The sequence below is a fragment of the Microtus ochrogaster genome, linkage group LG3 (genome assembly GCF_000317375.1).
Source record: "Microtus ochrogaster isolate Prairie Vole_2 linkage group LG3, MicOch1.0, whole genome shotgun sequence".
Lineage (NCBI taxonomy): Eukaryota > Metazoa > Chordata > Mammalia > Rodentia > Cricetidae > Microtus > Microtus ochrogaster.
Genome location: NC_022029.1, coordinates 5025282 through 5043509, shown reverse-complemented (window position 1 = coordinate 5043509; position 18228 = coordinate 5025282). Strand labels below are relative to the sequence as shown.

The 18228-nt window shown below is 31.5% G+C and overlaps 1 protein-coding gene across 2 annotated transcripts in view; it reads right to left on the bottom strand.

Annotated features, from left to right (window-relative positions):
- Window positions 1–18228, bottom strand: part of Csmd3 (CUB and Sushi multiple domains 3) — a 952990-nt gene that overhangs the window by 568882 nt on the left and 365880 nt on the right. Inside the window, exons 8-9 of one of the 2 annotated variants that reach the window (XM_026785886.1) lie at window positions 13169–13246; window positions 6751–6838 (exon numbers count right to left, since the gene is read on the bottom strand). In XM_026785886.1, coding sequence (XP_026641687.1) covers window positions 6751–6838; window positions 13169–13246 — 166 coding nt within the window. The remainder of the gene's footprint in view (window positions 1–6750; window positions 6839–13168; window positions 13247–18228) is intronic. The other variant, XM_026785885.1, reaches the window with a different exon arrangement.

Genomic DNA, 18228 nt, shown 5'->3' with positions numbered 1-18228 from the left:
AGGAGGGGGGAAGGGTGGGAGGAGGGGGAGGGAAATGGGAGGCTGGGAGGAGGTGGAAACTTGTTTTTTTTTCCCTTTTCTCAATAAAATAAAAAAAAACAGAACTGTGAAGTGATGTCATTCTTGAGCTTAGAGCATGAGGCATGAGTATGATCCTGCTCTTATAAATTACGTCCATCACGTTTTCTGCTTCCTCTACTCTTCCCAGGCCCGTCCTTCTCACAAAATCAATTCTTCCACCATTTCTTCTACAGAAAAGAACAAGCCTCAAAGAGATGACATCCAAACAGAACAAAACAAAATACAGTAAGGCAAGGCAAAAGCCTTCCTATCAAAGCCAGAATGAAGGCATTTTTTTTTATCTGCAGTCATTCAGAAAATAATTGTACAATCAGAAGATGATATTGACTGACCTCTGCTTTGTTTTCGTTATTTACTAAATGACTTTATGACACTGCATTAAATAGCCTATGCTTTAAATCGACTTGTACAGTTTAGCAATAGTCTTTCCTCTTTTAATAAAAAAATAAAATAAACCAAACTTTAGATACCAAAAGTTCTTAAAGTGAAGGCAAAAGATTGACAGGAAGTGATGTTACATTCATCTATCTCCAAACACCACACATTTCACCTTTAATAATAAATATGTGTTTTACAAGAAAGACTAGTTCAGATTTTATTTTTAAGTTGAAAATAAATATCCAAAGCTCAGAAGAATTAGAAAAGGTTAAGACTTCAGAGAAACAATTAAATCAGGATTCATAAGGTTCTTCAGTCCTGCTAGATGTCCTAGGTAAGGACATGGAAGAAAACTACAGTTCTGAATATAGAAGTTCAAGTGAGGCAGGATGATGACAGAGACATTAGAGAATTTGGGAAGGGAAAGAAGTTGCTTCTCCTGCAATCTGATTGACAGGACAGTGGAAGAGAAATTTTGGCACAGTTTTAATAATTGTTGCAAAGGCGCCTGGCATTGAGTTAATATTACTTTATGTATAGATATTTCATGTTAAAATAGAAATGAGAATGCATGTGGTATGAATATATAATCTTGGATAAAGACTTATCCTTACACCAGACATCTTCTGAGAACCTCAACCAAAACCATTTACGGGAATGATATCTCATCTCCCTGTATCCTCTGGCCTAGGCTTTTTTCTATCATCTTTAATCCTGTCAGATGCCCACAGAAAACACACAGTGATCTTACTAAGTCCATTGAAACCCTTTGAAGAAATAACTTCAAACCTCAAGAAAATCCTACATAAAATTATTGTCAAAACAACCAGCTCTGATTCAGCCTTCCTTTTGAGATGTCCACATCCACACTCCCAGTTTTGTCTTTTTTTCCGAGAGCATCTCTGTTTCCAACCCCCAGTGCATAAACCGACATTTAAATTTCATTATTAACCCAACGCTTGTCCATAAACTGGCTATTATCTGCAGTTCTATTCAGTATCCAAGCTGTGAATCCTGTGTTGACAGGAGTCAAGTTCCCTAAATCTGTAACTGAATGCCTCTTGTTTTGGAGACTGAAATTTCCACTAATGTGAGGAAATCTTGAGGAGGAAAGCTCAAAAAATGCAAATATGACAGTTTGACATGTCTTAGATAAAACAATTTTTAAAGTCATGGGAGTACAAAATAGATTTGTGAATGTTGGTTCAGAAAAGATTGAGATTAGTATATAAAAATAACTGGTGATTATGAAATGATGTTCTGTGGTGATCGTGGAAAGCCCACAAGTAGCAACTATTCCTCAGGAAATTTACTAGGAATTGGGGGCAGGACGAATGCTTCAGGAAGTTTCTATTGTAGATGATTTCTTTGCAATTACTAAAGTAAAATCTTGAATATTTTAGCATGCTTAGAAAGTCCATTGCAAGATTTGGAGACACGTTCACATTCAAAAATATGGTGCATTTGCATTATTACAGTTTTCCCACCTGACAGGCTCTAATATAACCCCAAGAGCAATGCCCACTTTCTGAGCCATCCGTCATTGTCTGTGTGATCTAATCAACATGCAAACCTGTAACTAACGTCTTCACTCTCAAAGAGGAGAAAATGGTTGTCTGGCAACATCACTTTTGCATCTTTAAATTTCCCATCTTCCTTGCTTTCCTCTGCTTTTGACAAGAAGGTGTCATATAAAGTCTTTTTTGCAGGAATCCGTGAAAAGTAAGGATCCCACTAACTGGGATTTCACAGACGGTTGTAATTTTAAGAGACATTTAAATTTTTAATTTATATTTCAGCATAGACTGCACTGCCAGCTTTTATATTTCTTTGGCAGCCTTTCTCTACTTCAAATTCTGTGATGAGCCATGGACATTTCAAATTAGAAAAACAGCTTTGACGACTTCAAAACCCAGCTGCTAGGGTCTTACCTTGGAGATCGGAACAGTGATGCTAACAGTGAGACCCGGTAAGATAGCTCACATTTCTAAGATTTTCCTACAGATTGCTTCAGGGCTTACAAATATATTGGTTATGTGCATATAAGAATAACTGCTTTTCAACATCTGCTGTAAGTCATTTAGTTTAATAATGAGTTTCAGGTCATCCAGCCACAGAATCAAATGAACCAATAGAAAATTGCTGATGATACACTTTTGCTGTTTATTCAATTCAGTTCTATAAACCTATCTTTATGATCTTGACTGATTCTCCATATTGTACAATCAAAAATTTTCCCAGAGACAGAGAAGATATACTTAATATTATAACAAAATATAGATAGTAATTGAGGAGCGAAGAACCGGGAAACAACTGATCTAAAAAACAAAATTTTCAGAAGAAAGTCTTTGATTACATGAGAGAATGAACGTCTAGGACAACACACAAAGGCATTAGGGCAGCAGATTTTCTCATAATAGAAAAATCAGAAATGAAACACTGAGGCAAACTGTATAGGATAATTTTCAAAGTACAAATAATCGATCAAGGAACAAATAATGATACGATTAGAAATCTCTTGAGGCAACTTGTACACTCAAATTGAGAAACTGTTTAAAAGAAAGCTGTGCACAAGTTTCACTGGTGTAATTTATTAAAGAACATCTATTGTACCTGGCATTGGGGGAAAAAAATTATGGCAAAGCCTGCTTATGGGGGAGAGGTATGAGAACCTCAAAGAGCAGTAAGTTCTGTAGATATGGGAAGGTTGCCTATGAGGGTGTGGCCACGGAACAGGAGAGGAAGACTCTTTTTGTTCTTCCAAAAAATCCATTATTTCTTAGTATGGGAAGTTTTTAACTTTCTGACATCCTGCGTTTTAGAGCTTATTGCCACTCTGGAAGAATTTGAAAACAATGTTTCCAGTTGTGATCAATGTTCATACCTAGAGAAAGACTATAATATGTGTTAATGAAGCAATATGTGCCTACATCTCCCTGTTCAGCTGTGTGTGCTACCTATTAAGGAACAGAGCTGTGGTGTAGTTGCTGCTTTAAGCATTTTGCTTCATATTTCTACCTGTGCAGTTTGGACACTATTCCTTGCACAGATCTGGAAATATTTTCTCCCAATCTTTAGTGTCTGTTTTCTTTCAATTAGCAGGGTTTTTAAAATGAAATTCAATATAATATTTTATTTGTTGTTTTTTCATAGATTGTGCTTTTATGATTTTTAATTTTTAATCAAAAATTTAAACTTCATCTGGGTAGAGAACACCAGGGAAACTTGTCATGGGATTTTAATATTTATGAGGCACATTGTTAGGTCAATCCTGCAACCAGTCTGGCATCTCTAGATGCAGATGGTGATTCATTTCAAAGCCACCATTCAATTCTCTCTTGACACAACAAGGGTATAAGAATACCGAATGTTTTTAGGGAAGATAATAAAGACAAAGGAAAAAAGAGTTATCTGAAGATATACCTATCTTAAACTTTTATATATGTTTTATATCTCTATTAGCTTTTTGCTTATTATTTCAGGGTGATTCTCATACCACCCATTATAATGCATACAATTTATAGTTTTGAAACAAAGTCTTTGTGTCTCTTAGACAAATCTATGCATTCTTCGATTGGTGCTTTCTGAACGGGCAGAATGCTATTGTTAAAAATGGCCGTGGGAGATATCCCAATGAAGCCCCCTTAAAGATCTTCCAATTTGAGCATATATTTGAGGATTTCTGTGCTTCAGGTCTATTATTCCAATCCATATGCATGAAACAATTACTAGCAATTTGCCAAACACAGTAAATTTTTGCATGCTTTTGAACAGTCCTTTTTACAGTTGGGCTTGGGTCATTCAGTAATGCTAGATAGAAATCATATAACAAGCAGTCATTATTATCAATCTCCAAAGGGCACTAAAAATTGTTCCCTAGGGTAGCATTTTAGCATCATGTTTGCTCTTTCTCCACGATAGTAGATATTTACCATTTTCCTCTCTGCCTCAAATGTCACCCCATCCATGCCTTCTTTTCATGCACATATTTTGTTTACTTGGCTTTGCTTGATCAAGGATTATCAGAAAATAATAAATATGCAATCATTTGACTTTACATTGCACAGCCTCTCAATCTTTAATGTATATGTATCTCTTTCTGATACCTCTGAATAATATTGATCCAGTTTCATTTCTGTTGCCATAATAAAATGCCATGATTGGTACCTAATGGGAAAAGGGAAGTTAAAACTTTGAGGTTATAGTCCATAGCTGCTGGGAAGTCAGCATGACAAGAACTTGAAAGAGCTAGTTAAGTAACATCCACAGTCTAAAGCAGAAAGAAAAGAACGAATGCATGGTGGACACTCAGCTAATTTTTGCTACGTTTATAATGTCTAAGTCCTGAAGGTAAGGAATGGTACCGCTCCCTTTCAATCTGGGCTTTTCTCACATCCTGAATGGCAGACAAGTCAACCATTCACAGACCAATGTAGTCTAGACCATTCCTCCATGAGATGATGCCCAGTTATGTCAAGATAGCTAATGAATCTTGTAATGTTAACTAGTATCTCTCTCTGCAGTTGGATGTAATTTGTAATCCCTCTCTGCTTTTGGATGATATTCATTGTAAGCTGATATTCTTTTAATCTCCTCTCACATACCACTGATCTGTTCTGTATAATTCCTTAAATCTTAGCATTTTTAAAAATAAAAATGCCTTGATTTTCTAGTGACAATGTAATTGCCTCATTACTCTGTTGCTTTGAGCTACTTGATGTCTCAAATATGTGAGCTATCTGAAGTGTCTTTTCACTTTTCTGCATGTTTAAAAGTATTTTCAAACTGTCTTTCCAATGAAAAAAAAAACCTCATCAACAACACTCATGGTGTTAAAGAGAGAGATCCTTCTGTCCTGAATATGTCCCTTCACACCCATTGCACAGACATACTTCTCTTTCCTATCTTAGGGGTTGTCTCATTCCAATGGCTTCTCAAAAATCATGATCAAAGAACTACATGTAGTTTATTAGTCACCAATAAAGGTGGTGGGTATCTTGCATTGTGCCACAGGTCTCCATATATATAAACTATGTGGTACCAACTATTTATAATGTGGGAACTCATGTGTGTGTGTGTGTGTGAAGAACAAAGGTTAACGTCAGACATATTCCTCTATTTTCTCCTTATTTCTTATTATAAAATAATTTATGCAATATGTTTTGATCATGTTATTTCTTTCCCTCAATTCCTCCCAGATCCTCCACACTTCCCTACCCATCCAACTTTCTGTTCTTTCTCTACCTTTACAAAACAAATAAAAACAAAACACGGATACCCAATATACAAAGAAATGTAAATAAAAATAAACAAGAAAATGACAAGTAAGTCAATGAGTACCAAATAAGTTTACAAAAACACCATGAGTTCAATTTGTGTTGCAATTAGCCCTAAATATGGGACCTGCCTTGAAATAACTCTCTACCTGACCTTTTGAACCAGGGTCACTCACTGAACTTGAGTTGACTGTCTGTCATTCTGGTCAGCCAGTGAGTGTTCTGTTCCCCAGCCCTAAGGTTACAAGCACACTTTACATCTGAATCTTTATTATACAAGTCCTATTACTTGCATACAAGTACTTTATCTATAGTGGCCATCTCAGCAACCCTTCTAATATTCTTCATAGATTAGATTAATCCCCAATACACTTAAATTTGATTACGTTTATTATAATCTTTTTATCTTCTTGTTTCTGAGACAATTGAAATGTGCAATGCCCATTAAGACCTTAGATTTTCTCCTTGTTCTTCTGAATTTTATGTTACTAAAGATTATAATTTTGTTAGTTACATAGATTATCAGTTTTAAGAATAAATTGTAATCAGTTTTAGTTGTTAGTAAATTTAATTATAGATTAAATTAGACAATATACTTAAAGATTTGAGTTATTTTATTTCGAGAAATATAATCAAGTTTTCTCAAAATATTTGCTGGCTATTTCACCCACTGAAAATTCACCATTGTGTACGGGTGGCCTGACTTGCATATTACAGAGAAGGAAGTGAAAAGGACTGAACGATTCATTCAGATTCATACAACTTTTTAAAGTATTTGAGTGCAAATGGATTTCTAAAAATTTTCATTTGAAGACAAAAATTAATCATGTCAACTCCAAGGCAGTCTTGTAATTTTGATGTATTATTTAACTAGTCATTTTAAAACACTGAAATATAATTAACAGTAACATATCTATAGATTTTAGCTTACATAGTTTGAGTTCACAAAATCCACAGTTCAATAAATAGAATGAAAGAATTAAGAAGATAGATAAAAAATAACTTAAAATATTACCTAAAATCTGATCCAATTCTCTTTCCGTTTTCTGGTTCTCCAGGATCTGGACATAAGTTGGAAGCTGTTTTAATACCTCCCTCATTTACTGTAATAGGAGAAAACAAACAAACAAAAATAGACAATATGTATGGTTAGAAACTCAGTGATTAATAATATTGAAATCTACAGAAATATACTTTTGAATATTTCTCTGAGTACCTAAAGCTAAAATGTCATTTCAGAAAGAAGTGATAAAGATATTTTTTTTCTATTTCATGACATATAAGAAAATAGTTTTTATGGCTGTCTTCAAAGATATATACTATTCTGTATATTAACACATAAACATCAATTACTTTAATTTTAATAAAATTCACATTTTAAAACACCTCAGGTATCAGTGCTGTTGTTTCTATAAATTATCATCAGTAGAGTGATTAGCTCCTTTGACTATGTTGCCTGTGTCTCCATTACTTTTAAACTTGTAATTAAAAACAGTCTATCTATCTATCTATCTATCTATCTATCTATCTATCTATCTATCTATCTATCTATCTATCTACCTATCTATAAACATTTGTTATTAACACTTTTGCATAACAAAAAATTTTGGTTTGGCAACAGCAGTGTAACAAAATAATGCTGTAAATTATTGTGATTTATTGTAGTTTGATAAGGTTGGAAAACAAAATGATGGTTTAAGTTCATGCTATTTCTTTAACGTTTGAATTTAACTCTTTTGCATATTTTCACAGTTTTTTAAACATAATTCTAGTCAATGGTTAGTTAATATTTTTCAGTGAAGCAATTGTGATCACATTGAATAATTAAAATGTATTATATGAAAGTTTATTTATGCCTGTTTGGGTACATATCTACATATGGATGTACAAATATATTCATAATAAAACAGGATCTAATTATACGATGTAGGCTGGCCTTACAATTACAGTACATCATACTGGCCTTAAACTCATGCTGCTTATCAATTCTAGAATATCTGAATGAAGTTGTTTTATAATATCAACTTGCAGGTTCACCTGTCTCCTTTTAAGAAAAGAACGGGGCTCCAAAGAGAAAAAGAAAGGAGCCTACAATGGCTCTTGTTTTACATTGTAGAGCGAGATCACCTGAGGATTCTTTATGGAGAGTAATGGTGTCAAGTTCTACCCTACCTGGGCACTGCTTCCTGGACAACATCATTTGTCAACATATTTTGACTGTTTTAAAAAACTGCTGAAGTGATTCTAATGTAAAATCAAAACTGACAGTTGCTGGAATTAGGCTTAATTTTGATAGTTCAAATCCATCACTGCATTTAAACTGATGCACCAGCCAGGCAGAGAGCTCACAGGTGATTTCTCACAGTTGTATCTACTGTAAAGTTATCATTTTCTCAGAGAGACACAAAATGGTAGAGCTTCTCAGATCATTCGTAAATGACTTTCATCAATATCATGAAAAAATTAGTTTTTGCCAACTCTATTACCTGCTCATAGATTCATTTCATGTGGCATTTTTTATGTCCTTATTTTCTCAAACTGCTGTTTAATGCCTCTTGAACATTTCTGAGTGTTTTCTGGGCTGTAGTCTTGGGTAACTGATTCAACTATAGTGGGCTACTTCTAAGTTATTGACCCTGAGGTAGTCACTGTGTGTTTTTCACTGTTTGAAACATTACCACACTTCGTATCGATTCTGTATATGAATATTTCATCTGCATGAAGATTCTTAAGAAGACTTCAATAAGTCAGTCTCCAAACTTTCTGTTGGCATTTATTGCTGCTCAGAAGCAAGCTAACAATCCTTATACTTCTGTGATAATAATATGGTCCAATATGAGAGTAAAATGATTGGTAAATTTTCTAAAATATATTTTACTATTTTTAATATCTTAAGGGGCTTTAGATAACATACTAAGTCAAACTTATTTCTCACTAGTCATCAATATATATGTGTTACCGAATACAGATCCTTTCTATCAGAATATAATACCTTCACAGATGGGTAGAGTTTTCTTAATGTCTCCACACATTGTTTTTTCTTTATAGGTATCAAAACTTTAAAGAAGATTCTAATACAAAATTCTGGCTCCGTTTATTTCAAAAGATAATCACATATTCTTACCTTGCTACCCTAAGCCTACTTCTTACATGACTGAAAATATTTTATTTAGATACTACTTTAAATAATTAAAAAATTGTCAGATATTAAATTGGGGATTTCACTTTCCTTTTACAGTCAGTACTTAAGTTTTTAACCTTTATAAATCGTAAAACTTTAGTTATTTGAGCATATTAGTAGAAGCTAAGTCAATTTTTCCATACATAGGCTCTTTTAGTTTCAATATCAACACATCCTCATACACTCTTTTCAATAAGCGAGAAATTTCATTGTGATGTCTGTTTTGAATCTTGGAAGGCTTTTCTCTAGAATGATATTAACCTGTCACTTCTAAAACTATGTATAAGTTATATAGGGTAGCATGATCAAAGTAACCAGACTATAGTGTAATATATAGCATGTTATAATATACAACTTGCTTGTTAGGTCATAGTTAGAAGATAAAGAAAATTTCCCTTTTCAACTTACCCACTAATATTACCTCAAATGCAAAACTGTAGCATTTTATATAAATATAAATAATATTTATTTACATTGTACAATGTCAGGAATCATTTTAGACACTTTGTATATTAATTTGATCCTCCAAATAACCTTTCACCTAACTACCATTATTATAAAAATAACCTTCTGCAGGCAAGCAGCCTGATGATGGATAGTTTAAGAAATGCATTTGATGATATGTCGTTAATTATTATTGTCTAGAAAACTTATAATGACATATCTATTATGTATATTATTTAAAATTCAAACTATCCCACATTGTATCTTAAAAAGAAGATATAGTATACTAAGTTCAAAGTTTTAAATGACATTTTTGCGTATATATACACTATTTCATTATTGCAAGTATATAGAAATTCTAGTATTTCCCAGACTTAAATAGCAGTAAGATCTTCAAATGAAAGGATTATTCATTCAATCAACTGCCTTCAGTGCCTAATGCCTTTGAGGCAATTGGCCAACTAAATTTTCTTCATCACACGTAGTTTCCATAGTAACTTGCAGCATGGTATGGACATAAGTATTTTTACAGTAGGATGTTGACTTTGGAGAGTGCATCCTTGATGGGAAAACCATTTAACACAGAACTTTAAGAATACTTTCATCATTAACACTGTTAATTGAGAATTTTTTTTTACACAAACAGCGGAACAATGATCTTAAAAGTTTATTATTTTCATAGTGAAAAAATGTATTTATTATGTATGAGTTAAAATGTACTTTTAAAACCCATACATTTTAGTTACTTTATATACACTCTACCTTAAAATGTCTTCTAAACCTCTGAATAGATTTTTTTATTGTTAATAGGAGTTTCTTGTCTAAAAATAAAAATAGGTAGATTCTGATTTTAATGAACCTCCGTATGATCTCTTCCTTTTGATTACCTTAATATTTCTATTCTTTATGATTTTTGTTTAGTTTCTATTTTAATTTTAAAAATAAACTGCTTTGGAATTTTTTTCTGATATTAAACACCAAACTATCAACAATGTTGTGTTATTTTTGAATGGGAGCACTTCATAGCCTTTAAACAATTGCTTCTTGTTTCATTTAGTTTCTTGTGTAAATGATGGGTCCTTGAGGATTGTGACTGAATTTTAACCATCCGTTTATTGTATTATTCTAGCAGAACACAGCAGGGCTGCTGTGGAGTAAAAGATTCATGAATGATTGGGAACAGAATTTGATATGGGAAATAAAAGCATGATCATATGGAAGTCTCAATTTCTTTATAACTCTGTTACTTGCCAGAGGATCCTACTGAACAAGTCAACGAGTTACCAAGCGGAGCAATATGAAAATACAACAATTGGTTTATTAACATTTTTTTTACAGTAGCCAATATTTCACTTTTCTTAGAAAACCAATGAATTTAGAGCTTAGATAGTCAACCTTTTCCTTTGAAGAAAGAAAGTGGATGGGACAATTAAAGGAGAATAATCTTTGACTTAGTTTTCAAGATGGAATGTGCCAGACTGGACACCGGAACTTAATGAACACCTAGTTGGGTTATATCAGTTAAAGATGCTGGGATACCGGGTATTTGGTAATTGTGTGTTTTATGCCAGATATGCTGATATTCAGTACTGCCCAAACAACTGATTCTTTTCAACTTCAAGAGTTAGACATTCAAGTTTTATTTTTAGTCAAAGCATGGGTAGTCAATAATAATACAGGATGTTTAATATTATTTTGCATTGGAGTGGATAAAGTACAACAAGTGCTAAATTTAAATACTGTCTTGAAAATAGGCATTAATGATTAAAATCAAATTGATATGCTTTGTGAAATTCATCAATGAGATAATACAGTTTTCAAACACATTTTTCAATATTGGAAAAATAAGTCGAAGTAAAATAAAATTTAAGTAATAGTGCATTGCTGTTTTGCATTCATAAAACTCTTTCCACATATAACTTGTTTTAATTTATGTAGGGATTATTCATATTAAAAAACATAGTATTTTATGCACACTGTTTGAATTAGAAGCTTGTTTTAAATTTATGTTGCAATTTATTCACAATTTATGCTTGTTTTAATCTTTGGCTCAATTATATTAAAATTAAATACTAACATATTTTCAGGTAAAAGAAACAATGAAAAATTCTAATATGTTTGTATATATGGATCTCTAAAATGATAAAATATTTATGACATTAATGTGTTATACCAGCAAAAATAACCAATCCATATACCAGAAAATAACCTGACATTTACTATAAATAAACTGTATTGTTCAGGCCAATTGGAAACTTAAAACATGGGAAATATGGAGTGACATTTGTTCAGACAAAATGAGAAAAAAGCAAGTGAGTATGAGGCTTGTTATTGTCCTTAAAATTTCAAATAAAACACATAGAGAACCAAAGTTTTAGAGAAAAACTATAGTATATCTCATATATATTTATGAAAGCATGCATTTCTCTTGTCATATAGCTGTGATCAAGTCAGATATCTGGAATTATCAAACCTAGTATTTTTTTGCAAATCATAATACATATGCATTTTTTAAGTTATGGGAATATGAATTTTCTTTTGAACTATAACAAACAGTTTATATATAAAATTTATTTTAGCATTATGTACTTGAACATTGGTTAACAATTTGGAACAATTTGTTTTTAACCCAAAATACATAAAAATTCATAATTGTAAACTGATTATTTTGAAAGTATCTATAATATATCTATAGTAGCTATAGTAAAGCTTCTAAAGTCAGCAGACGTCAATTTTGTATTCTTAAATATAGCTAGTAAAATGTCAAAATTACTTTAAAGTTCGTCAAATAATCTAAATTAATATCATAAAGAATGCACAACAGTATCCTAAAAGTTGGCACAATAATTTAACTGGTAAGTTATTGTTTATATGCACCACTAAAAATATAAGCAAACTATTTATGAAAACCAGTAGAGTTTTGCTAAAGAATTAGTTACAAACCTGTTTAGTTAGGTTTTTTTTTTGAATTTGAACTAAATTTAATTAAAGTGTGTTTTGTTCAAGAATAAGTAACAACATATGCATATTTAGCAGACACTACTGGCAACTTTCCATAAATTTTTAGAATTAAGATATAGGTATTATATACAGTTTTCCTTCAAAGATTATATGTATAATAACAATGTAGAAAATTTCTATCAATTGCTGTTCCATGTTGTGGCAAGAATGTACAACTCTTCTGAAAACTTTTCCTTTTATGTTTACATTAGCATATATTTTTATTGGTGACTTATTTCAAATAGATAGAGGACATCAGACAACAAGACCCAGCTGTGTGGGGAAAAATATTTATTTTATGCCACCTAATGATATTTCCAAATTAGTAAATAATTATAAATATATTTCTTTAGAAAACATCGTGGGGTTTTATTTGAATAAGTAATCTAAAAATAATAATAATTTTTAAAGGGAAATTCCTGTTTGAATTGTTCCTTAAGCTATGTCTGTATCAATTGAGACATATCCAAATAAGCATTGCTAAAAAAAGAAACACCAACAACATAAGTAATTAATTACATTTGTCTTCATATGCCAAAAATAAAAATTATTATGATCACACAAAATCACAGTATATTTTCACATATTAATTAGTTTAAGTGGAAAAATATGAGTTTTATAAATTACAACTAAACTTGTACATATTTAAATACAAGAAAATATTGGATAACCATCATGCATGTTATACAAGCATTAATGCAGTTATTTGGTCAATGCACAGACACTTAGATATGCACACACAGACGCCACAGACACCACAGACTTCACTCTCCCACTAGAGAAGGTAACAAAAAGGAGGTGCACTCACAGAGAGAAAACTTGTTGCTGTTGTCTTTCCCTGGAAACAACTTAAATCCTCTAGATTTAAAATCTATGGCCTTTTTCACTAGTTAAGAAAACAAACAAAAACATGTATCAGGAAATACAGTTTTGAAAATGAAATTCAAGTTAACAAATTTGGTTAGCATGGAATAATGTAAGTTAAAAAAAGACTACTCTCTTATGCTTGATTGATGGCACTCGGAGGAAATTGAGAAATAAAAATGGTACTAATAACATTAAACATTGTAACATTCCAAATACTATATAGGGAGTAAACTGATACAAATGTATCTATTTCTTTAGAATGATTAAAATTTTAGAATAATTGCATAATCTTGATTGTCCACTGTTAATTGCTTGACTTCATTAAGTTTTACTAGATAAATTATACATGTAAGCAATGGTATTGGGGTTATCAGAAGAATGGAAATTGTATCATGATCTTTATTATTTTTTAATTGAATTACCAAGAATTTTGAATTATTATGAAAGTAATAATATTGGAATAATCATATTTAATATATCTGGCAATAATTTTCACAAATTATTATTGTTCTTTATACTATGATTGAAACCACACCAAATAGATCCAAATGTATGAGAATAAATTACAGGTGTTGCATATATTATTGCTGTTTGGTACCTTAAAGCCATTCTATTAAACCTGATAATAAGGGGTGGAATTTTTTCTTCAGAGTGCTACTAGATTATTCATCTTAAAATAGATATAACCATGTATGAATACAAAAATACATAAATTAAATTAATAGTCTAACAGAAGTGTTTTAAGACCTAGAAATGTCATTAAATATTTTAAAGTTAATTTCCATAAGGAGAAATTTTCATCTCTTAATTTAAGAATTGTTACATGTATTTTGGGATTTGCATATGGGTGCATGTGTGCAGATGCCTGTTTGTGTATGCACACATGATATACCGTGGGTATGACTGTCAGCAACAAAATCCAGTACTTGCTTTTTTTTTTTTCCATTTCCAAACTAAAAACTTCAGCTATGTGGTTAGGAACTCTATTCACTAGCCATACACAATCCAAAAGTTTCTTTTAAACATTACATAACATATTACACTTGCTATGGATTTTTATAGACTGATTGCTGATATCCAGAAATCTACTAATTTAGACATAGTCTTGTTTTGTATCTCAGGTTTACTTTGAATTTCTTTCTTCTGCATCTACATCTCATGTATTGAAGATATAATCTTAAGAAACCCTGTCAGGCCTTTATTAAAATAGTTTGGCTCCAAGACAAACAATTATTCATGCAAATGTAACCTGACTAGTTGAACATTTAAGGTGACTTAACCTAATAATAATTTGAACACACAATATGAATAAGAAGTTCTAAGGATAATTTAATTTCTTTAATTATAGTGTAGAAGTCTTCCTTCATTTTATCAAGTTAAAAATTGGAGGACAATAACCTTAAATGTTATGCTTTTCATTTCTTTTTCAATCATTTTTGAAAATTCCAAAATGTTTCAAATTGAAGTTTTGGCCATTGATTCACATTTTTTATTGTTTATTTTAAAAAAAATTAAAGAATAACTTCCATCTTTTGGATACTCAGTTATATGAAGGTAGAGAAAATATCAGACCATTTAAATAGAAACTATAGTTTTAGCACTGCATAATGAAATATTTATACATAACAAGGAAGTGGATGTGTGGTCAAACACGACTTAAGTGATATGAATATATATATTCATATATACATAGATATATACTATATATATATATAATGTTATGCGGTGTGGATGAAGATGTCTCCTTCTACATAATTTTCCTCTTAAGTAAGAAGTTAGGCACAGAAAACATCTCAGTGTTGCTATGGTTCCAACTCTTCAACAGTGACTCTCATTTATAGAAAAAGATAAGTGATTGCTACATCTCAAGTGGGGTTTCTGTTTGGTCCTCTTTGTCTTCTCTACCTACCCCATGGTGATATAAAAAAAATGATTAACTCTACCTACCTATTTAGCTCCTCTAAGCCAATTATCCCAACTGGGAAACTTTCTGCTGTCCTAAATACTTAACAAATTCTGGACTTCCTCCTTCCAAGCACGAATTACAAATCGAACTCATTTCTCTGTATCATATAATTTGATCTTTAAGCATTACAAATAAACTTGGATATTACATTCATCAAATTTAAATTATAAATTTTTCCTAAGTAAAACAAAATATATTCAAAGGAACAAAATTGTAGAATATTCTGAAGGTTAAGTAATTAAACCCTTATTCCTTTTTAATTGTATTTTCAGTCAGGAGAAATATGTATATATGTGTGTATGTATAAGAAAAGTATATACATGTGAAAGTCTTTAATTGACTTTCTTATTAATACCCTCAAATGTAGGAGGATAGACACAGTAACAGGTCAGTTACTAAGTTACTAGTTATAAATAAAATATGTAATCTTTTTTTTTTTTTTGGATTTTTGAAACAGGGTTTCTCTGTAATTTGTGGTTCCTGTCCTAGAACTAGCTCTTGTAGACCAGGCTGGTCTCGAACTCATGGAGATCTGCTGGCCTCTGCCTCCCAAATGCTGGGATTAAAGGTGTGAACCACCACTGCCAGACCTAAAATATATAATCTTATTATAAGTTGTGTTAGTCAGTTGAAGACTCTTAATAGAGATGTTTTATATTGAAATCTGTTGTGTGTGTGTGTGTGTGTGTGTGTGTGTGTGTGTGTGTGTGTGTGTATAAATTCGAATAGTACAATAGTTCTGTGAGCTAAAATTTTCTTTTGTGTTTTGGTGAAAAACCAATTTGGCTCTTTTATATTCAGTACAGCATTACTGTATTTTATATTATGTTGTATTTTTCTGTCTAATCTCCCTTGTAAGTTAGTGCTTTGTTATTCTAAAAAATCAATTTAAACTGTAAATTATTTTAAAAATCAACAAAAATTGTTTACTGAATATTATTTAATATTACTGTAATTTTGTGTTAATGAATTGAAAAGTTTTATTTGAGATGTTTAAAATGAATGTCTATTATATAAATTAAACTTGTGTCCCCATATCTAAGAACTTCTTTTGAAGTATTTTGAAGCTATTAGTGTTTTCTCTCTGTGTGTGTATGTGTGTGCGTGCATGTGTGTGTGTGTGTGTGTGTGTGTGAAATCAGTTTATATGGCTTTTTTTCTATGTTAGATCATCGTTGTCAGTCAAAACAGAGGGCTTGAAATAGGACAGGAAGAAAGGGCTGTAGTGGAGGCAATTGGCAGTGATTTTTATTTTAAAAATGACCATTCTATGTAGATATGATAGAAGAAATAAATCATCAACTGAGAATTTGGAAAATACAGTGTTTCAGCGATATTTCTATTGCAGAACTTACACAATATAAAGTTAAAAGAAATCTAGCTTCAAGTACTTGGTTGAAATACCTGGGCTGTGTACTACACAACCACACAGTGGCAAATCTAATATGTGAATTGCAATTGTTGGCCTCTACACTTAGCAAAACATTGAAATTTGCATTATAAAATTTGGAAATGAGAAAATAAAGTATAGTATTGGTGAGATAAATATTTTTACTGAATATTATTAATAATGTTATAATGTACTATAATAAGAAACTTATTCCATATCTTTAGTGTTATAGCATTTTTATTAAAAGTGTTTGATTAGTCATAGCTAAGATAGTATGAATCTGATTCAGGAATAAGTCATCAACTAATAACTCTTTTTAAAAAATATTATGTATAAGTAAACTATATTTTATGCATCGTTTGTTTCATTTGTACTTCAACATTTAATTTTACATGTATTATAGGGATTTTCTCATTTTTCTACTTTTAGATATGGTATTTAGTTATGTAATTGGAGCTTTTCATTTTAATTAATTATGAGCTTACCTTTCTCTTTGTAGTCAACAAATGTATTCTATTGACAAGAAGATCACTTAGTTTTTTTTAAAATCAATTGAAATATCCATAACTTCAACTGACTGATTTCACGACATGGAATATCTTAAAAGTGCCAGTGGATTAAATAACATGGTTATTAAATAAAGTCATAAATTAGGAGGGAAAGGTGTTGGAAGGAGAATAGAGGCAGAATTGAAGGAGGGGGCCTTACAAGTTTGGGTACAATCAAAACAATTTGTATGCATGTAATTTTCAATTTAAAAACCTTGCACAATGTAAAGTGTGTAAATCTAAATACAAACAACAGCTGTTGACATCCCACATATTTTGTTGAATAACAAACATGTATTCTGCCAACTGCCTACAAAAATATTTTAAGGTTATTGTCTTCATAATACACAAAATTGCATTTTGCTTTGTAGATTAAACAACTCTGTACTTAAAAATATTATAAATGAATTATCTTTAAAAAATCAAAGAAATTAGTCTCTGATGAAGTTTTGTTATATGTTAAAAGGTAGTGGGTTATTAATGTTTTTGATACTTCTCTCACTGTTCTGGGAACCAGAAACCTGCACTCAAATCCCATAAACATACAGCTCATTGGTTGATGTTTCTATGTAGTCCTAGGAGATTGATTTGTCTTCTAGTATTAGCTGTTTGGAAACAGAATTCAGACCAAAGTAAAGTGGCAAATTTAATGTAATCAGAAATCTCAGTTCTGTCCTAGAGGTTAAAATTTCTCTGTGAGATTTAAAATATTCAACTTCAATAAGAGAACAGGTTTTGTTACTATGTAGTGGCTCCCTGCTTTCAGTCTTTAAATATTAAAGTTTAACTTGCTTTTCGAGAATTACTATTGGTTTATTCAGGCAAGAACTTCATCAATATACTCCTTTGAAAAAGAGCTGAAAACCTGGCAGGTGGTGACACACACCTTTAATCGCAGTACTCAGGAGGCAGAGGCAGGCAGATGTCTGTGAGTTTGAGACCTCCCTGGTTTACACAGTGAGTTCTAGGATGGGCTTCAAAACTACACAGAGAAAACTTGTCTTGAAAAACCAAAAATAAAGAAAGTAAAGAAGGACGGAAGGAAGGAAGGAAGGAAGGAAGGAAGGAAGGAAGGAAGGAAGGAAGGGAGGGAGGGA